This window comes from Mustela nivalis (assembly GCF_964662115.1).
Source record: "Mustela nivalis genome assembly, chromosome: 1".
NCBI lineage: Eukaryota > Metazoa > Chordata > Mammalia > Carnivora > Mustelidae > Mustela > Mustela nivalis.
Genome location: NC_139020.1, coordinates 12508265 through 12529005, shown reverse-complemented (window position 1 = coordinate 12529005; position 20741 = coordinate 12508265). Strand labels below are relative to the sequence as shown.

Below are 20741 nucleotides of genomic sequence, written 5' to 3'. Positions count from 1 at the left end.
GTTCCTAGTTGTGGTTCCACCTTTTTTGATCTGATCCCAATAAAATGAATGTCACTGTGGCATTTGCATGAATCTAGAATGAAACTTTCCACACAAGAAAAAAAAATTATCAACCACCCACCAATATCACCAATCCCTAGGTTTGATAAAAAATTATCAACCTCCCACCAATACCAAAAATCCCTAGGCATGTGCATGTATATATATAATTTTTTTAAAAAATCACTAAATGTCTTTTTTTCATTCCAAACCTTCAGAAAATGGGAATACTGGCACAACCCACATATGTCTTTCTTTTGCCCAGATTTACCATTTAGTAACATTTACAGCGCAACTATTTTGAAAACACTCCCAGGCAATTCTTATAGCAGTTACTATGTTGGGAGCTGAGGAGAACAAAAGAGTAAGGAGCTAGTTTTCAAAGAAAGAGAAAACACATTTTAGTATTATACCAATATCAAATCGTGCCTAGAATGTTAACAAGAGATCTTTAAGAGAAATCGGAGTTTTCAGTAATACATAATGCAGGTGTACCGAGAGGGGGATCTATTTTTAGTATAGGGGTACATTATGTTTTGATAAAGTCCAATACATGAAAACCAGAATTTCAAATGAAGAGAAATCAGATTATCTAAAAGTGAATGCATGGCTTTTTGCAAAATAATGTACAATAGGCTCTGGTCCATGTCCCATAGTTCATTTATAGTCACTTTCTAGAATTTGCACACAAATAGCTCTTTTAGTATAACTGGCAAAGCACAACAGCTCTGACCTGGAGTTAAGAGTTGCAACGTTCAATGTTAGCTGGAAAAAAATCTTACCTGCAATTCTTCATAGCAACATCACTGTCTATTAAAATCAGTTCAGAGCCCAGAGTATATGCCCCTCCCACCTTCCTCAAACCCAAAGTGATGTATGTCCGAAGATTTAAATTTAAGAGATACCCTTTAGACCCTTTAGGCTGGAGTTCTACAGCCCAGGAAGCACAGAGGGACACGGAGACAAAGTGATAAACAGCTTTCAGATTTTTGTACAAGACCTTCCCTGTTGTGTTTCATTCAAGTACTTCACCTACTGAGAAAATACCGTGTATTCATGCATCAACTCATATCCAAGGCAAGTATTTGTTGTGGATTAATAGCTATTAAGCATCTGCTGTATCCACTGAACAATGTTATATACTAAACCGAAGGTAGGGGACCAGAATGTGGGAACCATTTCTACTATGTAACACTAGTGAAATAATTACCAATGTAATATTTAGAGTACCAATTCCAGTATTTTAAAGCTTTCAATGAACACATTATAGGATAAAGTCAACAGGCTTTTTGGGGGTACCAAATCAAACACCTCATAGATCCCTCTAGCTTGTAATTTAAAATAACCATATATAGCAAAGTTCACAGTAAGAAAAAAACCATTAAAACATAAAAGTTGTATTAAAAATTAAATATTATCATAAAAAATGACTCTAGGATTTCTTCAGGTTTTCTTTGAACGTTATTCACACTAGATTGGTGCTCTAATGTTCTAATTTAAATGTTAAAAATTACTAATATAAAAATAATTAAAATTCTGGGCAGAGAAATCCAAGCTAAGTGAAATCACATAAACCAAATATGAATTTTAAAGTAATCACTGAATGTGATGGTAAAACTATTCATCTTCTAGGCAGTTTTAAGGATCTTAACAATTGCATGAAAGCAAACAGTTATTTACGTATATAATTCACAAACCAAGTTTGTACACTTAATTTCTTGAAGCATCCAAATTTGGGAACATCAACTCAAATACTTATTGAGTTTATGTAGGGATGTGTAGAAACCAAGTATGAAGGGCATCATACCACTGTCTAGCAATTCAGCCTGGAGATCTTTGGTAACCAAAATTATCAGTAAGTAGGAAGCAATCTTAGAAATACCCATTTCTTACTTACAAATTTCACCATCATCTATAGCAGTGTGACAAAACTAGGGAGAATTTGCATATTAGCAATTAATTAAAGTAAATGTATCTGACAAGAGAAAAGGCTTTAATTTTCCACCAAAGGAAAGAGTTCAAGTTAGCGTAATTTTTCCTTGAAAAGATATTTTGGATATACTGGTAACACAGTAGAGATATGTAACACAAACAAACATTTTTTTTGTGTATTTTTTTTATTGTCTGGAACACCAAAGTAACCCAAATTTCACATTTACAATGAACTTTTTAATAAAAAATATGCTATACATATTAAGGGATACATGTTATACAAGTTTTTGAAAAGTAAACACATACACTTAATACAGTAAAGAGAATAGACTGTATTGCTATCATTAATATTCCCTTTCACCTAAATGATCAACCACCTCTACCAATAGCTTTTATGAAACCACTGTCCTAACTAGCTATTTTGGGGTGTGAGGTACGAAGAATGGATTTCTTTAAAATTAAGTGATAATGAATTATTACTGTGCATCATATAACTTCATATTTTCAGAATGTCACTAAAATAATATAATCAGAATCTCTACAAGATGGAGATTTAGTTCTCTATAAATTTGGTAGTGTGGGGTACCTAAGCCCAACTCAAGAAACAGGTAGTTAGTTACCACTTCCAAACTAACACCCACACTTAAATTTGATCACTCAGAAAATTCTTTAAGCCAATCCTTGCAGCACTGCACTGCCTCCTCTCCGTATAATCAGGCCTTACTACTGAATTTTGGGAGATGTGATGAACAGTTGTTTGGCCCATGCTATTTTAAAAATACTATTGCCATGTTTCAGATATTAAGATCCAAGAACTCATTTAAGTCCCAAGGATAGGTTCAGCTTCCCTTGTAAGAAAACTACCTGTGTATCATTAATGAGACTATACATGTATCATATTATGCTATTTCAACGAAATACCACTATGGCCAACTCTTTCCCTCAGTAGGCCAAGTGATGGAACTTGAAAATGTGTGAACTTATGACCCAGTCTAATCCACCAGGAAAATATGAGGCAACTATGTCAAAGTGCATTTTTTTCTAAAAAGCCTGTTTCCTTTGCCAACAAACAGAACAGTTCAAAACTAACTATAGCTAAAGTAATATAATTTTAGAATTACAAAGTAGAGATCTTGTCTAGGTATTTTAAATATCTCCTAGGACACTCCTTACCTGTAATAAGCCCCCACCATTCACAGATGGCCTACCCTGTGGCAGGCCCCACATGTCAGTCGTTTTATATACATAAGCCCATTGAATCACCACAACGCCTGGTGTGTCATTTTTATTCCTCCCCCACCTTTTTAAAAAAACAACAACAACAAAAAACAAAACAGATGAAGAAACTGGAGTTTCATATCACCTTAGAGGCTTAAAGTTTCCTGGTACAGCACAGCATTTCTTTTTATTATAAGAGAAAACATTAGAGCACCAAGAAGAAAGTTGAAAGCATCTTAGTTCTAATATTCTACTACTTGGTCAACATCAACAATATCCCAACCTAATTAGCAACCCTTCAGGGCTACAGTATTACATGTGATTACTGCATTTCTTTATCAGAATGATGGAACTATGATTCCTCTTTTGGATGAATTCTCCTTTATTTGCATATGTGACCTTTCTCTTAAAGGCCAAAATTTATAGGATATTCTGTTCAAGATTTCTAATTGAAGGAACATGAAAGGCTTTCTTTCTCTTGACTGGAACTAAACTACTGCATTTCAGTTAAAAGTACTTATTTTAAGAAAACAGTTTTCATTTTTATGTTATTTCACATTTTGATCTTTCCAGATTTGGAACAGCCTTCAATTTCTTTTTTTTTTTTTATTTTTTTTTTAAGATTTTATTTATTTATTTGACAGAGAGAAATCACAAGTAGTCGGAGAGGCAGGCAGAGAGAGAGAGGGAAGCAGGCTCCCTGCTGAGCAGAGAGCCCGATGCGGGACTCGATCCCAGGACCCCGAGATCATGACCTGAGCCGATGGCAGCGGCTTAACCCACTGAGCCACCCAGGCGCCCCTAGCCTTCAATTTCTTAATTTTGTTTGGAAAGTTACAAAGATCATCATCAGAGGTAAAGTATAAACAGCCCTACCTTGAAAAACCATCCACTTAACCAAATCCTCAAGTAACAAATGTCCCTCTCTCATGGAGTTTCTATTCTAGTATGTATTTGGGAGGGAGAAGAAGGGAAAAGACATACAAAGGCGTGTCAGGCAATGATAAATGCTGGAAAATGTAATTATTTTTCTAGCATTGCCTAACTTACTAAGTTTGTTAAGTTTGTTTTTCAAGCTCACCAACTTTTGATCTGTGCTTTAGTTTGTTTCACACGTTGGATGCAGAGTTTAAATTAGGCACCTCAGTAGTGATAAGATAAAGGGCAGAGTCTTCAAGACCTTAATGTTAAATCAGAGGCAGTCTACTTAGTCTTCAAGGTTGTTTGAAAGTAGTGGTTATTAAACTCTTGGGGATGAAGAAAGCTTTCATTTAGTGGATTTACTAACGCCAGAAAAAAAGCACAAATGCATGTCACTTTGTAAATAGTCTCAGGTGGCCTAATATCCACGGATGCTAGTCTCAGAAATTTCATTACAAAGAGAATTCACAGTCAGTGTGAGGTGGAGGAAAGGGGTAGATCCAAAAATACGATCCAACTCAGATTCTGTGATTCTTATGCAACCATCTTATTACAAATATGAAAAATAAAATGCATAACAAAACTGAGATCCAAAGATTTTAAGGTATCCTGGCTCCCAGAACAATGTTCCTTCTACTACATGATTTTCATTATGGTGTAGACCTTGTAAGCAACTTCCTCATTAAACAAACTATTTGCCATCATTATGATGACTATTGCTGCATTACTGGTGACAAAATTTTAATCCTAAATGCTCTTTTACCATTACCCAGTATGTATACTAAAGGAGTTGAAAAATCAAGTTTATTTTCAGACTAAGCTCAGTCTTAGGGCAGAAGACAGCATGCTATTTGAAAACAAATTGATTTTTATTATAAATGTAGTATATGCACCAAGTAAAAAGTTCCAACAGCACTGAAAGGTGTAGGTGAAAAATAAAAGTCCTGCATCACAAACTAATGTTCCACAGGCCTACATTTCAAAGGCACCTAAGGTGCTCTCTCCTTAAAAAAAAAACTATGAGTATGAAAGCTCATATGTGCACATACATTTACTTCTGAAAAATGCAATGGGGTTATAGGACTACGATGTTATAATACTAAGGAGGAATTAACTACCCATTAGGAGAATCAAGTGTTAATTATACTTGGCAAAACCACTTCAAGACACAACAATGTATTAATTTAGAAGATGGTCACTATAACAAGTATATGAAATAATCATTTATAACTCAAGCAAGCAAGGGTAAAGCCTCTTAAAGATGGAAACAATCTAAATCATACTTCCCTTGATTGCAGTAGTAAAACTGCGGGTAAAGGGTACAACAGATAAACTAGCCAGAGGAAACTGAAGGGTGAGAAGACACTGTCCCAGGCTGTGCAACTGTCACTCAGACAATAAAGCCATTTTATTACAATGTATGAAAGGTAATTTCTTTGATAGCCAACAGAGATGATCACAGCCCAGGATTTTATAAAAACTGGTCCAGACAGGAAAAAATTCCGGGTTGTCAAAATGCTATCTCTTACAACGCTGGATGTCTGGCGTTACATCAGTCACGGACTCTGTACCAATTCCGTCTCACAGAGATTAGTTAACCTTCCTACACCACATTACAATGTACAAATCCACACTTTCATTCAGGACAACAAACATGATTTCATCTTTGAGGTTTGTCTCTTGGGCTACTCTTGGTAAAGACCAAGTGTACATATTTAAAAGGAAGATCTTCCTCAAAGAAAAGTACGAGTCTCAGAAAACATTTCACCAAAATTAGCATTGTTAAAAAAAAAAAAAAAAAAAAGTAAGACACCTAACTTGGGTGGGGCAAAAAAAAACTAATGATAAAAAAATTAACTTACCAAGAAGTGAAACAGGCTGGGTTACAGGAGGGGTGGGCAGATTCGTGGGTGCAGCAGGTGGCACGGCAGAGCCATACATTTTCACACTGTCACCAGACTCGGCATTTCCTCTAGCCCCAGACACCACTGTTGGAATGGGATTTCCAATAGATAAGTCTTTTGTAGTGTCTTCATTTATACCAGCGATAGTAGCTAAGGAATATAATTACATCAACATGTGAAGCTGAATAATTATCTCCCCAGTCAACATTCTTTTGCCATACTATAGACCCTATTACTGGTCCATTCTCCCTCCTACTCCCAACTCCAAGAGGACGAGTGAACACAAAGGAAAAACATGCTTACAGTTTGGGATGCTTATTGGAGGAGTGTGAGGAGGAGGAATGGACACTGGTGGAGTTATAGGAGGTGGGGGTCCAGGAGGAAGAAAACCTAGAATAAGAAAAATAATGTCAACTTACGTTGTGTCACCTTACTTTGGGCTCTAAAAAGAATGTCTTTTTAAACAATTCAGTGTACCTGGTGGTAAATGCATCGGATTAAATCCTGGGCGCAAAAATGGTGGAGGAGGTGGTGGAGGAGGAACACCAGGACCAAAACCCGGAGGGGGAATGCCCAAGGGAGGCGTGAAAGTGGGTGGCTGGAGAGCACCAACTACAGGAGGACCCGGCTGATGTGGTGGGACCTAAAAACAAAGAAAGAAGAATGAAGCCACATATCTAGCCACCTTCCCATCCATATAGTTAAGTAGAGATGAAGAAAAGATCTTGTTGAAAAAGCTATTTCTAAACTTATGCTTATTGTGTGAACAAATTTACCTAATGACAGGTGGTAATTAGTACCTACTATAAACAACACTTCAAATTTTTGTTCACTACTCTATGACAGCAAATTCACATTTTGTCTCACGAGTATCTATTAGTGTTCTAATAGAATATGACATGTTCCATCGATAGGTAAGCGTGAGAAATACAAGTCTAAGAAAAGATACCTGGTAATTTACAGGGATTAAGATCCCAGGTTCTGGAGTCAAACTACCTGTCCCCTCTCCACTTCTAACTAGCTCTATGATCCCGAGTAAGCTATTTACAATCTCTAGACATCAGTTTACTTAGCTGTAAAATAAAAAAATGCCAACCTCACATAGTTAAGGGGATTAAAGAGGTAATACATGTTTAAGAGCTAGTGCCTGTCACTTTACAATACACCCAACAAATGTTAGCTATTATTTAAAAAAAAAGGTATGAACAACAGATTAGTCAGGTTTCTTTAAATGAGTGGTGATATACACTGACTCTTTTTTGTTTGTTTTGTTTTCTTTCTTTCTTTCTTTATTTTATTTTCAGTGTAACAGTATTCATTGTTTTGCACCACACCCAGTACTCCATGCAATTAGTGCCCTCCTTAATATGCTCCATGCAATCCGTGCCCTCTCTAATACCCACCACCTGGTACCCCGACCTCCCACCCCCTGCCCCTTCAAAACCCTCAGGTTGTTTTTCAGAGTCCATAGTCTCTCATGGTTCACCTCCCCTTCCAATTTCCCTCAACTCCCTTCTCCTCTCTAACTCCCCATGTCCTCCATGCTATTTGTTATGCTCCACAAATAAGTGAAACCATATGATAATTGACTTTCTCTGCTTGACTTATTTCACTCAGCATAATCTCTTCCAGTCCCGTCCATGTTGCTACAAAAGTTGGGTATTCATCCTTTCTGATGGAGGCATAATACTCCATAGTGTATTTGGACCACATCTTCCTTATCCATTTGTCCATTGAAGGGCATCTTGGTTCTTTGCACAGTTTGGTGACCGTGGCCATTGCTGCTATAAACATTGAGGTACAGATGGCCCTTCTTTTCACGACATCTGTATCTTTGGGGTAAATACCCAGGAGTGCAATGGCAGGGTCATAGGGAAGTTCTATTTTTAATTTCTTGAGGAATCTCCACACTGTCCTCCACAGTGGCTGCACCAACTTGCATTCCCACCAACAGTGTAAGAGGGTTCCCCTTTCTCCACATCCTCTCCAACACATGTTGTTTCCTGTCTTGCTAATTTTGGCCATTCTAACTGGTATAAGGTGTTATCTCAATGTAGTTTTAATTTGAATCTCCCTGAGGGCTAGTGATAATGAACATTTTTTCATGTGTCTGATAGCCATTTGCATGACTTCACTGGAGAAGTGTCTGTCCATATCTTCTGCCCATTTTTTGATATGATTGTCTGTTTTGTGTGTGTTGAGTTTGAGGAGCTCATTATAGATCCTGGATATCAACCTTTTGTCTGTACTGTCATTTGCAAATATCTTCTCCCATTCCATAGGTTGCCTCTTTGTTTTCCTGTTTCCTTTGCTTTGATGAAGTCCCAAAAGTTCATCTTCGTTTTCTGACTCTTATTTTAGAACCTGTGCTGGATGTGCATATCCAAAAAACCAGCTAAAGAGTTTGCCAATTTAACCCATGTACAAAATATCACAGCTAAGTATGTATCAAACCATGTAATGTTCTCCTTAGGGAGGGAAAATAAAAAGGCTAGGTACTTGAAGGGAGGAGCAAGATGGCAGAGGAGTAGGAAATCTAAATTCTGTCTGGTCCCAGGAATTCAGCTAAATAGTTACCAAACCATTCTGAATACCTACAGACTCAACAGGAGATCAAAGGAAAGAATACCAGCAATTCTATGAACAGAAAAGCAATTACTTTCTGGAAGGCAGGATGTGTGGAGAAGTGAATCCAAGGCGACATTTGGGAAGAAAAGACCATGGGGGTGGGGGGATGAAGCCTCTGTCAACCAGCTACTGGCAAGTGACAGAAGAGTGGAGCATAAAATTAGAACTTTTAGAAGTCTGCTCCACTGAGGGATGTTGCTCCAGTGGCTAAGGGGGGTGGGGGGGGAGGTGGAACCCTCGCTGGGATCATGTAGTCCAGGACCCTAAGGGTCACAGAAAGAGCGGGGGTGCCTGAGTGTGGCAGAGCCCCTAAGTATTGAAGTGGGGAAGCAGCTGCAGAGATGGACCTAAGAAGGGGGCTTTCAGCTCAGGGTTCCCATAAACCATGATCTGATGCACAGTCTGGCTACTGCTCTTCGAGCAGGGACCCAACAAGTGGGGAGACTCCCCTTCCTTCCCCAGGAAGAGCGGCATGGGAGCACACTGCAGGAATCTGATGGGTTTAGAAACCCTAAATGGGGTCATATGCCAGAGACAGAAATGCTGAATCACAAGCCTGGTGAAAGGAGTGGGGCCCCGAGCCCTTGGCTCCTCTGGGGCCAGAGACTGGGAGGCCACCATTTGCATTCTCATCCTCCAAAGCTGTATGGAAAGCTTTCAGGGAACAAAAGCTACTGAGAGCAAACAGGAGTAGATTACTTAGCTAGGCCCCTGGCAAGAGCAATGCCATTCTGCCTCAAGCAAAGACACTTAAGAATCACTGCAACAGGCCCCTCCTCCAGAAGATCAGCAAAAATATCCAGCCAAGACCAAGTTTATAGATCAATGAAAACTAAAACTCCAGCACTAGGGGAATACAGCATATAGAATCATAGTTCCCCCCCGCCCATGATTCTTTAGTCTTTCAAATTAATTTTTAAAATTTTATTGTTAAAAAATTTTTCTTCTTTTTCAACCAACACCTTATCAATTCCTTTTTAAGAATTTTTTAGTTTTCGGGCGCCTGGGTGGCTCAGTGGGTTAAGCCGCTGCCTTCGGCTCAGGTCATGATCTCAGGGTCCTGGGATCGAGTCCCGCATTGGGCACTCTGCTCGGCAGGGAGCCCGCTTCCTTCTCTCTCTGCCTGCCTCTCTGCCTACTTGTTCTCTCTCTCTCTCTCTCTGTCAAATAAATAAATAAATTAAATCTTAAAAAAAAAAAAAAAAAAGAATTTTTTAGTTTTCACTTTTACTGTCCTATTCTATCCCTTCATTGTATTTAACCTTATTTTTGGTATATATGAAAGTTTTTTCTTTCTTTAAAACTTTGGGATACAGTTTCTTCCAACAGACCAAAATACACTCTAAATGTAGTGTATGGCTTTGTTCTAGTCTCCTGCCTGATCACATTCTCTTTCTTTAAAAAAAAAAAAATTTTTTTTAAAAACCAATTTCTTACGAATTCCTTTTTTTAAATCTTTTTAAATTTTCATCTTTACAATCATATTCTGTCCCTTCATTGTATTTACCCTTATTTTTGTATATATATAAGTTCCTCTTTCTTTAAAATTTTGGGAGGTAGTTTCTCCTAAAAGACCAAAATACACCCAAATTCTAGAGTGTGGCTCTGGTCCATTCACCAGCCTGATGATATTCTTTCTTTTTTTTTTTTTTTTAAACTGGGCAGTTTCTTTTCTTTCTTTCTTTTTCTTTTTTTTTAAAGATTTTATTTATTTATCTGACAGAGAGAGATCACAGGCAGGCAAAGAGGCAGGCACAGAGAGAGGAGGAAGCAGGCTCTCTGCAGAGCAGAGAGCATGATGTGGGGCTCAATCCCAGGACCCCAGGATCATGACCTGAGCTGAGGCAGAGGCTTTAACCCACTGAGCCACCCAGGTGCCCCCAGCCTGATCCTAATTTTATTCTTTTTTAAAAATTCCCTTTTCTTTTCGTTGCCACCCACGCTCCCGCCCCCGATTTTGGGTCTCTTCTGATTTGTTTAGTGTATATTTTTTCTAGGGTCACTGTTACACTTTTTGCATTTTCTTCTCTCATTCATCTGTTCTTCTCTGGACAAAATGACAAAATGGAAAAACATACCTCAAAAAAAGAACAAGAGCCAGTACTGACTGCCACAGACCAAATAAGAAGTGGGAACTATAATTCAGAATGACAATTATAAAGATACTAGCTGGGCTTGGAAAAAAGCATAGCAAATACTAGAGAATCCCTTTCTGGAGAAATAAGAAAACTAAAATCTACCAAATCGAAATCCAAAGGCTATTAATGATGTGTAATCAAAAAAGGAGGCTCTAACTGCTAAGATAAATGAGGCAGAAGAATTAGTGATATAAAAGACTAAACGATGGAGAATAAAGTTCAGAAAAAGATAAATGGCTACTGGATCACAAGGGGAGAATCTGAGAGATAAATAATACCGTAAGATTAAACAATATTAGAATAACTGGGATCCCAGAAGAAGAGAGAGAGGGGAAGAGGGTAGGCATCAGAATCCAGGAGACACAGAGAATACCCCACCAAAACAGGTCAACACCCCAACATCTAATAGTGAAATTTACAAGTCTCAGAGACAAAGAGAAAATCAAAAGTAGCTCAGCAGAAGATGTCTGTAACCAACAATGGTAGAAACATTAGATTGGCAGCAGACCTATACACAGAGACCCGGTAAGCCAGAAAGGACTGGCATGATATATTCAGAGTCCTAAACAAGAAAAACATGCAGCCAAAAACACTATATCCAGCTAGGCTGTCACTGAAAATCGAAGGAGAGATAAAAAGCCTCCTCAACAAACAAAAACTAAAAGAACTTGCAAACACTAAACCACCCCTACAGGAAATACTGGAAGGGAACTTCTAAGCAAAGAGAGAGCCTAAAAGTAAGATAGACCAGAAAGGAACAGAGACAATATACATTAAAAGTCACCTTACAGGCAATACAATGGCACTGAATTCATACCTTTCAACAGGTACCATGAACGTGAATGAGCTAAATGCCCCAATCAAAAGAAACAGTGTCAGACTGGATAAAACAAGACCTGCCAATATGCTGTCTGCCTGAGACTCATTTTAGACCCAAAGACACCTCCAGATTTAAAGTGAGGGGGTGGGAAACCATTTACCATGTTAATGGACATCAAAAGAAAGCTGAGGTGGCAATCCTTGTATTAGATGAATTAGATTTTAAATCAAAGAGCAAAATAAAGAGATGAAAAAGAACACTATGTCATAATTAAAGGGTCTATCAACAAGAAGATCTAAAAATTTTAAATATCTATGCCCTTAACAAGGGAGCAGCCAATTATAAAACCCAACTAATAACAGAATCAAAAAAACACATCAACAATAATACAATAATAGTAGGGGACTCTAACAACCCCCCCCCCCCCACTGAAATGGACAGATCATCCAAGCAGAAGATCAACAAGAAAATAAATGTTTTATTTTTATTTATTTTTAAAAGATTTTATTTCTTTATTTGACAAACAGATCACAAGTAGGCAGAGAGGCAGGCAGGAAACAGGCTCCCTGCTGAGCAGAAAGCCTGATGCGGGAGCTCAATCCCAGGACCCTGGGATCATGGCCCGAGCCAAAGGCAGAGGTTTAACCCACTGAACTACCCAGGTGCCCCGGAAATAAATGTTATAAATGACACACTGGACAAGATGGATTTCTGATATATTCAGAACATTCCACTCCCAAAGGAAGAGAATACACATTTTTCTCTTGTGCACGTGGAACATTCTCCAGAATAGATCATATACTGGGTCACAAATCAGGTCTCAATTGGTACCAAAAGACTGGAATCATTCCCTGCATATTCTAAGGCCACAATACTTTGAAACTAGAGCTCAATTACAAGAGAAAAGGTGGAAAGAACTCAAATACATGGACGCTAATGAGCATCCTACTAAAGAATGAATGGGTCAACCAGGAAATTAAGAAAGAATTAAAAAAAAAATACAAGGAAACAAATGAAAGTGGAAACACAACTGTTCAAAATCTTTGGGAGGCAGCAAAGGTGGTCCTAAGAGGAAAGTATATAGTAATACAAACCTTACTCAAGAAACAAGGTCTCAAATACACAACAAACCCTAGACCTAAAGGAGCCGGAGAAAGAACAGCAAGTAAAGTGTAAAACCAACAGGAGAAATAAAAAAGACAAGAGCAGAAATCAATGAAATAGAAACCAAAGTAACAGTAGAACAGATTGACAAAACTAGGAGGTGGTTCTTTAAAAGAATTAGGAAGATTGATAAATCCCTGGCCAGACTTATCAAAAACAAAAGACAAAAGACCCAAATTAATAAAATCATGAATGAAAGAGGAGATCACAACCAACACGGAAGAAATACAAACAATCATAAGAACATGTAATGAGCAACTAATGCCAACAAATTAGACAATCTGGAAGAAATGAATACATTTCTAGAGATATATAAACTACCAAAACTGAACCAGGAAGAAATACAAAACCTGAACAGACCCATAACCAATAAGGAGATTGAAGCAGTCATCAAAAATCTCAACAAACAAGAGCCCAGGGCCAGATGGCTTCCCAGGGGAATTCTACCAAACATTTATAGAAAAATTAATACCTATTCTCCCAAAACTGTTCCAAAATATAGAAATGGAAGGACGACTTCCAAACTAATGAGGCCAACAAAACACTGAACCCAAAACCAAAAAAGACCCTATCAAAAAGGAGAATTACAGACAATATCCCTGATGAATATGGATGCAAAAATTCTCACCAAAATACTAGCCAACAGGACCCAACAGTACATTAAAAGGATAAGTCACCACAACAAAGTGGGATTTTTTTCCTGGGCTACAAGGTTGGTTCAACATTCACGGCAATCAATTAATGTGATACAATACATTATAAAATAAAAAGAACCATATGATACTCTCAGTAGATGCAGAAAAAGCATTTGACAAAGTACAGCATCCTCTTATCAAAACTCTTCACAGTGTAGGGAGAGGGTACATACCTCAATATCATAAAAGCCATCTATGAAAAATCCTCAGCAAGTATCATTCTCATTGGGGAAAAACTGAGCTTTTCCCCTAAGTCAGGAACACAGCAAGGATGTTCACTATCACCACTGCTATTCAACATAGTACGAGAAGTCCTAGCCTAGGCAATCAGACAACAAAAAGAAATAGAAGGCATCCTAACAGGCAAAGATGAAGTCAAACTCTCACTCTTTGCTGATGATATACTTTATGCAAAAAACCCAAAAGACTCCACCCCAAAACTGCTAGAACTCATACATGAATTCAGTAAAGTGTCAGAATAGAAAATCAACACACAGAAATCAGTTGCCATTTCTATACACCAATAAGACAGAGAAATTAAAGGAGTCAATCCCATTTACAATTGCACCCCAAACCGTAAGATACCTAGGGATAAATCTAACCAAAGAGGCAAAGAATCTGTACTCAGAAAACTACAGAATACTCATAAAAGAAATTGGGAAAACACAAAGGAAGGGAAAAATGTTCCATGCTCACGGATTGGAAGAACAAATATTGTGAAAACATCTATGCCACCTAGAGCAATCTATTACACATTTAAGGCAATTGCTATCAAAACACCATCAACTTTTTTCAAAGAAATGGAACAAATAATCCTAAAACTTATATGAAATCAGAAAAGACCCTGAATAGCCAGAGGAATGTTGAGAAAGAAAGCCAAAGCTGGGGGCATCACAATTCTGGACTTCAAGCTCTATTACAAAGCTGTGATCATCAAGACAGCATGGTACTGTCACAAAAACAGACACATAGATCAATGGAACAAAACAGAGAATTCAGAAATGGACCCACAACAATATGCTCAACTAATCTTTGACAAAACAGGAAAGAATATCTAATGGGAAAAAGAAAGTCTCTTCAACAAATGGTGTTGGGAAAATTGGACAGCCACATGCAGAAGAATGAAACTGGACCATTTCCTTACACCACACACAAAAATAGACTCAAAATGGATGAAAGACCTAAATTTGAGACAGGAATCCATCAAAATCCTTGAGGAGAACACAGGCAGCAACCTCCTAGACCTCAGCAACTTCTTCCTAGAAACACTGCTTAAGGCAAGGCCAGCAAGGGCAAAAATGCAATATTGGAACTACATCAAGATAAAAAGCTTCTGCACAGCAGAGGAAACAGTCAACAAAACACAAAAGACAACCAACAAAATGGGAGAAAATATTTGTAAATGATGTATCAGATAAAGGGCTAGTATTCAAAATATTTAAGGAACTTAGCCAAACTCAACACCCAAGGAACAAATAATCCAATCAAGAAATAGGCAGAATACACGAACAGACACTTTTTAAAAAAAAGATTTTATTTATTTGAAAGACAGAGATCACAAGCAGGCAGAGAGGCAGGCAGAGAGAGGGGGGAAGCAGACTCCCTGATGAGCTGAGACCCCGATGCGGGGCTCGATCCCAGGACCCCAAGATCATGACCCGAGCCGAAGGCAGAGTGTTTAGCCCACTGAGCCACCCAGGCACCCCACAAACAGACATTTTTGTAAAGAAGACATCCAAATGTCCAACAGACACATGAAAAAGTGCTCAACATCACTCAGCATCAGGGAAATACAAAGCCACCGTGCGATACCGCCTCACACCAATCAGAATGACTAAAATTAGTTAGGTCAGAAAATGACAGGTGCTGGTGAGGATGCAGAGAAAGGGGAACTCTCATACTGTTGGTGGGAATGCAAGCTGGTGTAGTCACTCTGGAAAATAGTATGGAAGTTCCTCAAAAAGTTGAATATAGAGCTACGCTATGATCCAGGAATTGCAATACTGGTATTTACCCTCGAAGTACAAATGTAGTGATCTAAGGGCACATGTGCACCCCAACATTAATAGCGGCAATGTCCACAATAGCCGAACTATGGAAAGCGCCTAGATGTCCAGCAACAAATGAACAGATAAAGAAGATGTGGTGTGTATATACATACACACACTCACACGCACACACACAGGAATGTTATGTAGCCATCAAAACCCACCCCCCCAAATTTTGCCATTTGTGAGGAGGTAGATGGAACTAGAGGGTATTATGTATGCTAAGCGAGTAAGTCAATCAGACAAAGATAATTATCATATGATTTCACTGACAGAAGGAATTTGAGAACAAGACAGAGGATCATAGGGGAAGGGAGGGAAAAATGAGAAAAAACAAAAACAGAGAGGGAGACAAACCATGAGAGACTCAATCTCAGGAAACAATCTGAGGGTTACCAGAGGGGAGAGGGGTGAGAGGAATAGGGTGGCTGGGTGACGGACTTTGGGAAGGGTATGCGCTATGATGAGCACTGTGAATTGTGTTAAGACTAACGAATCACAGGCCTGTACCGCTGAAACAAATAATATATGTTAATTTAAAAAAAAAAGGCTAGGTGGTAGTTTTTTGATAGTTCAGATTTATCTGACTTAATGTGAACAACTGAAAAAGGCACAGGAAACACGCTGAGTAGTTAATATACATTATGTCATTTAATTCTCAAAACAACTCTGACCTAGGAAGAACACCAGAGCCAAAGCCAAGAAAGGGAATTTGCACACTTACAGATAGGAAATGAAAGCTTAAATTAGGTGACTTGCCCAAAGTTACATTGTGAAGAATAAATAATGGAGCTGGAATTCAAACTACGTTCTGTTAGAATCCAGATTCTCTCCTCTGAAGTAATGCACTGAGTGACCAGGCAGCAGACATTTAAGAATATGCTTTCATTTTAAGTGGACCTCAATTTATTAAATAACTGATCCATTGAAAAATGTCATGATAGCACCACACAAAATGAAAATTGAGAAACCCTCTTTCCCTCAAAACAGCTTGTTGGGATATATACTTTAAGTTCCCTCAGATCATGAAGTCTCCAAAGAATAAAGATCCAATAAAGGAAGACAAGAGGAAACAATGTAAAATGCTTTTAGGTTTGGATCTCAAGCCTGAAACATTATAAAGACATTTAATAATCTAGACAGGTGTCAGGCAATATGAATTTACTTTGATTTTGTTGGGTGTTTATGGAGAATGTATTAGAGTTTATAAAAAGTAGGTCCGACTTACCAAAATAGGAGTATGAACATCTATGGATTCATTCATGTCTTTGAACACTAATCTAGACATACATCTAAATAAATGAGATTTAGAAAGGTTTATCTTTCAGACACAAGTTTAAGCAATGCTCCAAATATTCTTACCTGTGGAGGTGGCACTGTTATAGGTGCGGGGACAGGAATAGGAGGGACAGGCACTGGTAAAGGTTTAGGTATGGGTGATACTGGTTCTGTATGTGAAGTTTCTGCCCCTCCATTTTGAGCAACTTCATTTTCATGCTTCTTGGGGATTCCTTTCCAATCTATAAGAATTAAAGAAATTTAACAATATAAGTTTGCCATTTTCAGTTTATAGCTTTAAATATAGAAATCATTTTTAAAATGCTGATTATACAAAAAACCCAGCAGTATGATTATTAAGGAAATGCCTATGCTAATCTTATAAATATTAAGCGAATAAACAATAACAAACATGCAAAAGAATGCCAATTGTGTCTCAGACACAGTTCTAAGTAATATGTATTAATTCAGTGAATTCTCATAACCACCTGTAAGTAGGCCCCATTACTATTCCCATTTTATAAATGAGAAAAACAATTTGGAAATTAAGGAAAACAAGGTCAAATACTGCTAAATGGCAGAGGCGGGATTCAACATACACACATTTGGCTATACGGTCTATGTTCTTGACCATAATAGCGTACTGTCTGGAGTAAAGGTCCCAGGAGGGAGGAGCAAGATTCTTTCTACCCGGACCAGAATGCCTGGCACACAGTCATGCCCTGATACCTATTTGCCTGAACAGAAACCTAGCTCTACCCTCAAGTGAAGGCACCATACACTGTGGGAAACAAGGTCAAGGTATGGGAATGGCCCAACGTGGTTTCACCTCTTTTTGGCTTTCAAACCAACTCTACTTGCTTCAAACTCCTTTAATCACTCACTCCTATTTTGCCACAGCACCCTGCACTCCACCTTGTCCAACTATCTAGCAATCTCCAGCTCATGCCCACATCTGAGGCTATTTCACCCAGTGTAATCCTATTGTTAACCTGGCATTTTTAATGCTCATCGCACAGGTAATTCTACCTCCTTGTCTCATATGTTTACTTACGACTGTTTCTCTGGACATTTAAATGTTTTCAAAGAAATTATTATAAAGCACTGGATTAAAACATAATACCAGTAATGTTCAGTTTAAGACTCATTTGATCCATTAGATTTTCACAGTGAAAAATTCCATTTTGATCTACTTATACTGTAATTAATAATTTAACCCCACAATGAGTATTATTTCATTTATGTCTGAATCTGTCCCACTAAACAGAAGTTGCCTTAAGAGTAAAGACCACATCTGTCTTATCTACCACTTTTTCCTCAGTTTATTATGGAGAGATTAACACATATAGGGTACTTGAAAAATCTCAAAAATCAGTTCCTACTGTGAAAAAACATTTTTCATATGTACAGTCAAGAAAACAGATGAATTTTAAAAGAAATTAAATAGTTTTACCTGGATTAAGTGTATCACTGTCCAACATTCCTCCTTCACAAAAACTCTCCAGTTCTTCAGGCTTGACTTTGTCCCACGGAATATAAGTAACACCCAGTTCTACATCCCAATACTGCTTATAATCTGCCTTTATTCCTTTGTTTAAAGCCCACGCAATCTGTATCACCATTAGTCAAAGTATAAAAAGAAAGAAAAGGAAAAGAAGGTCATTTTTGAGGATTAAGCGTTTCTCGAATTTCTAGTCACTCAGACTTGGGGGCAAAAGGGAAATAATCTCGCCTTGCTATCCCCAGATTTCAATTTGATGGCAGTAAACTGGTTAACCTTTTCTCCCACTTTATGCAAATTTAACTGGCATTGCCTCCTTATCCACTCTTTGAACCACTCACTTCTCAATTTAGCCAACATAAAACTCAAAGGAAAGGAAAACAATGTTTAGCAGGGAAGGCTGAATGAAGTTCCTTGCACAGGGACCACTTTCAAAGTCTTGGGTACCTTGGAATTATTCCACATTAGACAAAATCCTTTTGCAGTGCAGTCAAAGGGTAGACTGTTATGACACTAAGGAAATGCTGACTCTGGCCCCTTACGGGAAGAATATCCATGTACCTACATCTTTTCCTCTTTGTTGAAAAAATTTTTTTTTTAAAGATTTTTATGTATTTGACAGAGATCACAGTCTACGGCCATACCACCCTGAACGCGCCCGATCTCGTCTGATCTCGGAAGCTAAGCAGGGTCGGGCCTGGTTAGTACTTGGATGGGAGACAGAGATCACAAGTAGGCAGAGAGAGAGTCTCTAGAGAGAGAGAGGGAAGCAGGCTTCCTACTGAGCAGAGAGTCCGATGAGGGGCTCGATCCCAGGATGCTGGAATCATGACTGAGCCGAAGGCAGAGGCTTTAACCCACCAAGCCACCCAGGTGCCCCGACTATTGATTATTTTTAATAGTCAGTATTCTAAGGATGAGATAGCAAACTTTAAAAATGTGTAAAATTCAGAGGCACCTGGATAGTTCATTCGGAAGACCATGTAAATCTTGATCTTGGGGTCTTAAGTTCGAGCCCCATGTTGGGTATCGAGGTTACTAGAATAAAACTTTTTTTTTTAAAAAAAAGATTTTATTTGTCAGAGAGAGAAAAAACAGAAGCGGGGGAGTGGCAGCAGAGGGAGAAGCAGGCTCCCCACCAAGGAAGGAGCCCAATGTGGGACCTGGGCCAAAGGCAGACATTTAACAGACTGAAGGCCACCCAGGTGCTCAAAATAAGTTAAAACTTTAAAAAAAATTTTTTTTAAATGTATAATATTTAGAAAAATATTTTAAAAATGTATAAAATCCAAAATATCTTGAATGACAAAATGAAATTATATTTAAAGCACCAATTAATTAAAAATACCTTGATGAATTCCACATGAACCTAACATTTAAAATGTTATGTTAATATTTAGGAGATAAGCTATATATAGGAAATGCTTCAGTGTCCAATATTAGTTTTTAAAAAGCCAAGTAATGTTATGTGTTAAAATTTTTAAAAAATGAACTACAAGGTATAAAAACTGTACCTTTATGGATTTCTGGTTTACTTTATAGTTTCCTCGGCTCAGTTTCTGCAGGGCACGATAGGCATCTTGCCTATGAACCATAACAATATAGGCACAACCTCTGGGAGGAATCATCTGCTCCAAAATATTTAATAAAATAAAATAAAAGAGCAACAAAATTAAATAAATACTAAATAACCAATTCCAACAACCCCAACTCCCCTGACCCCTACCCATCCCATGAAGCCAGGTTCTATAATCTGAGATTAAGGTATCATAAACTGGCAATTCAAGTTTGGTCTCAGCTGCCAGTTTATAATGAACTTATAGTTCTCCAAGCTTTGTTAATATAGATTTTTGTAGAAAAGGGTTTCAAATTAAACTTGGCTTATCTAAGAACTGTGGTTAAATGCAGAGAGTGCTAAACTGGACTTAACACTAGCCACATCCACAAAGCTGGGCAAATTTTAACTTGGGTCTCAGGTCCTTAATTTCCTATGACATTAATCACACCTGTCCATCATTACATAATTTAATAAACACTCACATTAATTGATTCAATTGGACCGAACTCTTCTAAGAGACTGGCAACATCTTGTTGAGTAGTCCTTTTGTCCAGCTGTCCCACCCAGAGTGTAGTACTACAAACTTAAAATAAAATTATCATCATAAAAATACACATATTTTCATAATGAGCAGCACTGTACTTTTTTACAATAAAAAGAAAATCGTTATAAAAAGATGCACAAGTCACATGATACTGTAAGATTAAGTAACAAATCCCATACACATCCAAAAATATCCTAGAAAACTGTGGTAGTACTTCCAGAAATGGAATAGGATAGCTGAACAACGTAAGAGTTGAAAAAAATCTGGCCCTTTTGTGGACAGGTCTAAACTGGGGCCAGAGATACAATAACTGGTCCAAGGCCACCCATGGCAAGTGAGTAGCAGAAGACCCA

General features: G+C 38.0%; 1 protein-coding gene across 4 annotated transcripts in view; it reads right to left on the bottom strand.

The window, feature by feature from the left end:
- The window catches only part of SCAF4 (SR-related CTD associated factor 4), a 71701-nt gene that overhangs the window by 13512 nt on the left and 37448 nt on the right, over positions 1-20741 (bottom strand). For 2 of the 4 annotated variants that reach the window (XM_082723733.1, XM_082723735.1), the window contains exons 13-19: positions 20327-20427; positions 19801-19914; positions 18239-18395; positions 16870-17027; positions 6492-6657; positions 6318-6404; positions 5973-6164 (exon numbers count right to left, since the gene is read on the bottom strand). In XM_082723733.1, coding sequence (XP_082579859.1) covers positions 5973-6164; positions 6318-6404; positions 6492-6657; positions 16870-17027; positions 18239-18395; positions 19801-19914; positions 20327-20427 — 975 coding nt within the window. The remainder of the gene's footprint in view (positions 1-5972; positions 6165-6317; positions 6405-6491; positions 6658-16869; positions 17028-18238; positions 18396-19800; positions 19915-20326; positions 20428-20741) is intronic. The other 2 variants (XM_082723734.1, XM_082723736.1) reach the window with 1 other exon arrangement.